Below are 7,413 nucleotides of genomic sequence, written 5' to 3'. Positions count from 1 at the left end.
TGAAAAACTAGTATTTAATATTATTTAATAACACTACATAAATTAGAAGGATATAGCATGATGACATAGCATTTATGGAATTTGATCGCAATTCCAATTATGTTCTTGTCAAGTCTGACCTAGTTGAAAAAAATTCAGTTTTAATTTTTATTTTAATTGTGTTGTATTCAAAAAATTAGAAGAAAATCTACAATATTTAAATTAAAAGTATTTTTTAATTATTTTATAACCTTAATTTGAAAAGTATTTTTTTAACCAAACACATTAAACTACTTTTTGTTCAATCTCAATTTCAACCACAGTTTTAACCAAACATATATTTTTTCAAACCAACCTCAAAGTACTTTTTATAAAATAATTTTTTTAAAACCACAACAGCAACCGCAATACTAAACACAGCCGTGGATAAGAGCATTTATTAACTTTGTAAACCATGTGATTAAACTTGTTTACAATTTTTTGACATGTTACAAATATAAATTATGATACAGAAACCTTGGGAAGCCGCCTTTTTATCTGACTATGGCAGAAATAGCTGCATCAGTTTCTGGTATGAATTGAAGTCATTAACAAAGAAACGTGATAATTATTTATGCTATATGATATTTTTTGAATGCTTTCGAAAAATTCTGCTTCTTTAGGAAATTTAATGAATGCAATTCATAATGTAAGAGACTGCAGATGCTGAGTTTTAAACTATTGTCATGTCTGGAATTGCGCTTTCTTGAGTAATAATTAAGTAGTGTTGGAATGCAGTTATTTGGGTTCCTTGATGTAGAGAAGAATGGATCGATTACATTCAAGCAGGTAAAGTTTCCCTCGTTCGTTTTTATCTTTGCTGTGGATGCAGTTCACACCTTCTTGAGTTTATAGTTAAATTATAATTTGAATGCGTATTGCAACCAATTTGTGATCATAGAGACCTGAGCATCTGCAAGTTGTGTGCCCATGTCAATGAATGTTTTCTAACCTTTTCTGGTAGAAAGGAATCTATGACACGCAAATTCAGTCCTAAACTCTTTTTTTTCGTGAGCTTGGAGATATGCGAAGTCAATTCGTTTTCTTAAGACCATGATATTAAAGTGGCCAACAACTAACTTCTAATGGATCCTTAAATACTCTTAACCTCATCCACTAGGCTCACTGGAGTGTCACTACATTTTGGTGGTGCATTATGTTGGTCTCTTCAGAAAAGATGCAAAACAACAATAGCTAGTCTTTTCCCTGCTGTGAACTCAATGTGAAAAGGGTCCCGACAAACATAATCTCTGGCTGCTGTTTATCCCAATGTCACAAGGGTCCAAATATATTTTTTATTATTTTTGCTGGAGTTATTTCTTGTTGATCCAAGAGCGATGTTGGTGCAATCCAAATGTTCGATCCTCTCCTTCCTTTTGTTTCTTTCTTGGTATTATTTCTAGAAATAATAGAGTGTTTGATTTAAGAGTAAAGTTGATGGATATTTAGCAGATAACTCACTGCTTTTATACAATCTATAAGAAAACGCCAAAATGGGCTATGGGAAGAACATATATGTGCTATACAAATGGAAAATAAATTTATTTTAGACTTCTACAGTGATTGGCAGGAATGGCTGCAATTATTGATATCACGGTGACTCTGTTTGCTAACAGATTTTGGCCCAAAGTGACTCTGTTTGCTAACATATTGTTTGTTGTTCACAGTTCTTGTATGGATCAGCCCATGTCATGAAGCGACCACTATTCCAGCAATCCTGTGAACTAGCTTTTGCTCAATGCGACACTAGAGGACATAATAAAATTTCAGAACAAGAAGTATATTGTTCTTCCCTTCACCTATTAATTTCCCCATTTTTTTTTTTATTCGGGAGAATCCTTGCTCACTTTCTTGGTTTCTGTTGTGTTTTGATTAGTTGAGAGATACCATTAGACATGCAATCCCAGACTTTGATGAGGATGAGGTAATTTACTGCACTGTCTAATTCATTGTTAATGGAGAGTTATTCATGACAAAACGTTTACTCCCTGTTTACTTGCAGATCCATGAGCTCTTCAGTATATTTGATATGGATGGTGATGGGAGTGTCAGCAAGGATAACTTTCTTTGTTGTCTAAGACAGAACCCTTTGCTGATAGCACTTTTTGAACCTTGTTTGGTGCACAAGGACTCGTCACAAGTTGGTCAGGGTATCCTGGAGGAGATCGTATGATGCATGTGTTTCAGGCTTCATGCTGGGTTGTCTCATGTCGTGTATAACCCGTACCCCTTGATGGCTTGGTTTTGTTCTGAGGAGAATTTCAGGGTTAGTAGGGGTGAGAGGGCGGGGGCTATTTTTAACCTTGCCACTCTACGCTTTGGCTCATGAGAATTTTGAGTAGCCATAAGGGTTCCTCCGTCGTATTTTGTAGTAAAACTTAGATGTGTGTAAGATGGTAGATGTTATTTTTTGAAGTATTTTTTGTTTAAAAAATATTAAAATAATATTTTTTATATTTTTTTAAATTTATTTTGGATATTTATAAAAGCATGCCAAGTAGAATCTAAATGATGACGCGAACTTCCAAATGGAAATCTTTGCAAGAATGACAGTACTCTATTACTATTAGTTAACTTAAATATTCAAAACTAAAATAGTTTTTAAATTTAACCATGCCTGTTTATCTTAAGAGAGTAGCAATCTGTGACTAGTTAAATTATATTATTTCTTTAAGTTAATTTTGACTTGTGTTATTCTTTTTCTAGGGTGCTACTTTGCCATAAAAAAACAAAACTCCAAAGAAAATAATAACGTTTAAGTTGTCTATTTTACCTGGATTTGTTCGTATAACTGAAGATACGAATCACAAGCGATGGTGACATGCTAGAGCTTTGAGTTATAGCTGTGTTCTAATGATGAAGATGTATGAAAACGATCTCCCTTCTGCTGTCTGGAGCTGGGCTTCCTCTCCCTGTAAGAACAAGCGACATCTTATCTGGGTTGTTGTTAGTGGCCACTTCATCGACCCATTAGTGGGTGGATCTTAGGCATGAAAAGGATTTTTTTTTTTAAAAAAAAAAAAGGGGCATCATCACGTGAAAAGCAAGGACCTTGCCACCCATTATAGAGTGTGGGGCACTCTTGCATCTAAGAATGTATGATCCTGAGGTTGTTCTGGTGATGGGCATTGGCCATTACCTACAGCTTCGACAAGCCCTTTTAGCTGCCTGTTATTTTCATTCACGTGATTCTGTTGGCCTCTTCTTCTTGACACGGATGAGCCATTGCCCCCCTCCCCCTCCGCTATCCGGTGACGAGGATTTGCCATTATTATTTTTTTTATTTAATGTGATTGTTCGGATCAATTTGTATTTATTTTAATTAATTTTTTAAATTTTAAAGCTAACAATTATATAAATTTTCAGTAGTTATAAAAGGATCCAAACTTATGATTATTAAGAGCAAACTTAATGCCCGATACCTACCTTAATTAATTTTTCAGATCTTAAAGTTAACAAATATATAAACTTTCAGTAGTCATTAGAGGATTCAAACTTGTGATTATTATGAGCAAACTCAATATCTGATTAGTTGAACTACTCCTAAAACACAACTTTTTGATTGACCGCGATATTGACCAGTAAATAAAGATATCGTGAGGGTATTTTATGAATGATTAGATGCGATGTAATTTTTTGTTTCGCATGCCAGATCAATATAAGAAAAAATATTGGTTCAATCGAAAATTTGTAAACAAATTAGGACAAAATAGATCATGTACAATCAACCATCTGGGTTGCTAGAAGTTTGGACCATGTCCAGATAGCCAGAAAATTACCTCCTTTTTAATTCCACCAACATACATATATATTTATAAGAATAAATTAGACAATTAGCAAAATAAATATAGAAAATTTATGGAATAATATTGTTTAAAAAAAATTAGTGATATAGCACACTTTCACCTTGTCATGCTTCATAAGCGCAACAAAGTGAAAGTGTGCTATCATGTAACTCAGCCGATTCGTAATGGTCAGTGAAACAAATCAACTAATTTTAAGAACAAAAAAAAATTTCAAAACTATCAAAACTAGGATACCTCAATAAGGTTTTTGATATCTAAAGATTCAATAGCCTGCATAGAGGTGCAATTGTTGTTATAGAAAATAAATCTATGAAAATTCTTATAAAAATTTGAGCGTGATTTAACAGTCAAGTCAAACATAATGGCCTTCTTGATTTGTTATTCTAAGATGACGTTACTTGATCTCTTCTTGAGCCTAGACTTGTCCTACTAATCCATAAATGCATATGTTAGGCCATCCATTTAATTTGTTTGGGGTAGATTATTATTTAGTTATGGCAGATTTACACTTGACTTCTTAAAATCACTCGCTATCACAATTCCTATTACATCATTGATATTGAGAAACAAAGAACAATTATTGTATGTATATTAGCGAGCCAGTCTGTTAAGCTAAATGATTGAACTTTCAACTTGTCGTGTTTTTAAAACGTAACATTTACTAAATGTTGTTATTTTAAAATGTGACAATTATTTTTTTACTCTTAAAAATATTAACATTTTAACAAATATCACACTTCTAAAATGCTATAAAATAAAAATATGTTATTTTATATAAAAAAAAATTAAAGGTATTATTCTATTAATCTTGTATATTTACTATGCTAATTTAACAAATAAATAAACACTATATATTACCCTTAAAGCTTCATCTATCTCGAGGCGTTGTTATTCCGCAACATCATGATTTTCGGGCAAGACCGGATAATTTACATTCAAGACAATGTTGTCTTGAATTAAAAAAAAAAATCGAAAAAGAAAATTCTTAAAAGGCCTGTGTTTTTTTAAACTTTAAATAATATTACTATATAAAAATTGGCACGAGAATATCTTAAACACGAAGAAGAAGAAGATGGAGGAGGAGGAGGAGGACGGAGGAGCAGCGTGGATGGTGGATATACATGCAGTGATCATGATGTATGTTTGTATTTCCCTCCGTACATGGGATAGTTGATGAACTCCCTCTGACCAGAAACATCACATTTCAGGTAGGTGCACCATAAAGACGATAATACTTGCAGTAGAGGAATTCATTCAAGCAGTCCATAAAATCAAACGTACCTTTTCATAATTAACTTTTATATACTCCTAGGCTACTAGGTGTTTTAGGCAGGCATCTGTTAAATCGATTTTGATGGGCAAAACTTAGGTAGGTACGTATCTGACCCCGTCAGAGAATGTGAAAAACTAAAAAATTTATATAAATAAATAAGATATATCTATTAATTATATTTTATAAAATAAAAATTCACCTCGTTTAACAAAAAGCTTCAAATATAAAATAAAAATTTCTCAAGATTTCCACTTATCAAACATAAATAAAAAAATATATATAATTGAAGAAATTAACGATTCGAATTTAAAACATTTTTAATGGATCCGTACAGTGGATGCTAGAATAGACACCATGCTAGTATGCAAGGAAGGATAGGATTTATACAGACATTTTGGAAAAAAGAAAAAGAAAATTTCATCTAATATTGGAAACTATGATACAAAATCAGCTCTTGAGTTGGTTCAAGAACTGTGAGGGGTCAATATTTTTTTTTATATATTTGATTCCACTGGGGGAACACTACCTCGAGTTATGTTAATTAAATATTCCTCTTACTCTAGCATCTATTGATGTATTTGTTTCTATGCAGCTAATCAATAATAATTTATTTTAAATATAAAAATAATATTTTTAATTTTAAAAATATTTTAAAAAAACTCGGATTTGATTGCAATGTCATATTCAAGGGATCTCACCTTCCAAACGTAAACATTATGGTTTTGGCTCCTCTAGTAATAATTAAAATAATATTATTAAATTTACTTAATCCAGGTTTTTATAATTTTTAATTATTTTAAATTAAATTTATGGTTTTTTAATAATAATAATTTTTAAATTTTATTAATAATAGTAGTAGTAGTAGTACTAATAGTGGTGATAATAGTAATATTAAGAATAATAATAATTTTAAATTTTATCTTTTAAATCAAATATATGGTTTTTCTTCTGTGGTGATAATATTTTTTTTTTAAATAACAACAACAGTTATTATTATTATCATTATGACAATTATCATTTCATTATTAATTTTACATTTCAAATTAAATTTAAGATTTTTCTTCAATAATAATAATTTTTTAAAAAAATTAATAATAATATAATGATGTTACCCTTTAAATCAATCAAATCTATGGTTTTTCTTCAATAATAGTGATTTTTTCATATCTATTAATAATAAGAAGAAGAATAATATTAACAATAATAATAACACCAACAACAATAATAATTTTTAATTTTACCTTTCAAATCAAACCTATAGTTTTTTCAATATAAATAATATTTTTTTTCAAGTTCAATAACAATAATAATAATTTTATCAAGAATAAGAATAACATTAATAACAATAACAATAATAATATTAATAATTTTCAAGTTTACCCTTCAAGAGACATGGGTATGGCAAATAAACCAGACTTAGGTATGGGAGAAACGTCAAACCCAAATAATTTTGATCTAAAATGTTTATAGATCTAACTTTCAACTATCATTACAATAACAATTTATATTATTTATAAATTGATCCTTAACAACATACAGGTTATTTATTAAGTGATTGCTATAACATGTTTGTTACTGCATCTTAAAAATATCCCTAAAAAAATATTTTTTTTACTTTAAATTGTTTTTTTATATATTTTTAAACTATTTTAATGTATTAATATTATAAATAAATTTAAAAAATAAAAAATTTAACTAGGATTAAATAAACATGTCTCATATTAGTATTAAATGTCTTACAACCATGTCATTTTTCGATAACATGTCTTAAAAAATTTAAATTAATTATTTTATCTCCAATTATTTTTTTAATACCAAATATATCCCATAAACAAAAACATCACCACCCCTAACTACATGCCTGACAAATTTATCTGGGAAAGATAATTATATTACTATGCTGTTTTTACCGTGAGTTATGTATTGGTAAACAGTGAAATACTGATCATATTATATAATTTTCGTCAATTTTTCTTTCATTGGACAACACGATTGGAGATCATTTCTCCTTGGTTATCCATGTGAGGCGAATTTAATTTCAAATTAATTGTTTTGACTTTAGCAACATTTAAAATTTATTGTCTCTAAATCTGCTGTATAGAAATAAAAAGGCAATATTTAAATTGACTACGACTTACCCAGGGTCATGACTGTTTCTAGGGAAGCCATGAAAGAATAAAGCAAAACACGGTTTGATAATACCTAGTTTCCATTTACACCCTCACCTTCAAACAATTATTTATTTATGTTTGAACAATTTTTTTTAAAATATTTGTGAGCTAGAAAAGGACAACTTTATCTGTACATTTTTTTTTT

General features: G+C 29.7%; 1 protein-coding gene and 1 long non-coding RNA gene across 4 annotated transcripts in view; both read left to right on the top strand.

The window, feature by feature from the left end:
* LOC105132908 (lysophospholipid acyltransferase LPEAT2-like) overlaps positions 1–2,476 on the top strand; it is an 8,321-nt gene extending 5,845 nt beyond the window's left edge. Inside the window, exons 11-14 of one of the 3 annotated variants that reach the window (XM_011036655.1) lie at positions 757–807; positions 1,686–1,796; positions 1,895–1,942; positions 2,021–2,476. In XM_011036655.1, coding sequence (XP_011034957.1) covers positions 757–807; positions 1,686–1,796; positions 1,895–1,942; positions 2,021–2,191 — 381 coding nt within the window. In that variant the 3' untranslated portion in view covers positions 2,192–2,476. Of the gene's footprint in view, positions 1–491; positions 736–756; positions 808–1,685; positions 1,797–1,894; positions 1,943–2,020 lie in introns of those variants that run through there. The other 2 variants (XM_011036672.1, XM_011036664.1) reach the window with 2 other exon arrangements.
* Positions 2,477–2,743: 267 nt separating this feature from the next.
* LOC105132903 (uncharacterized) lies at positions 2,744–3,157 on the top strand. The gene is made up of 2 exons (XR_843667.1): positions 2,744–2,961; positions 3,043–3,157. It is a non-coding gene; the product is annotated as an uncharacterized LOC105132903 (long non-coding RNA).
* Positions 3,158–7,413: the final 4,256 nt, after the last annotated feature.

Source organism: Populus euphratica, unplaced genomic scaffold (assembly GCF_000495115.2).
Source record: "Populus euphratica unplaced genomic scaffold, PopEup_1.0 scaffold2.1, whole genome shotgun sequence".
NCBI lineage: Eukaryota > Viridiplantae > Streptophyta > Magnoliopsida > Malpighiales > Salicaceae > Populus > Populus euphratica.
This window is presented reverse-complemented; position numbering and strand designations above follow the sequence as displayed.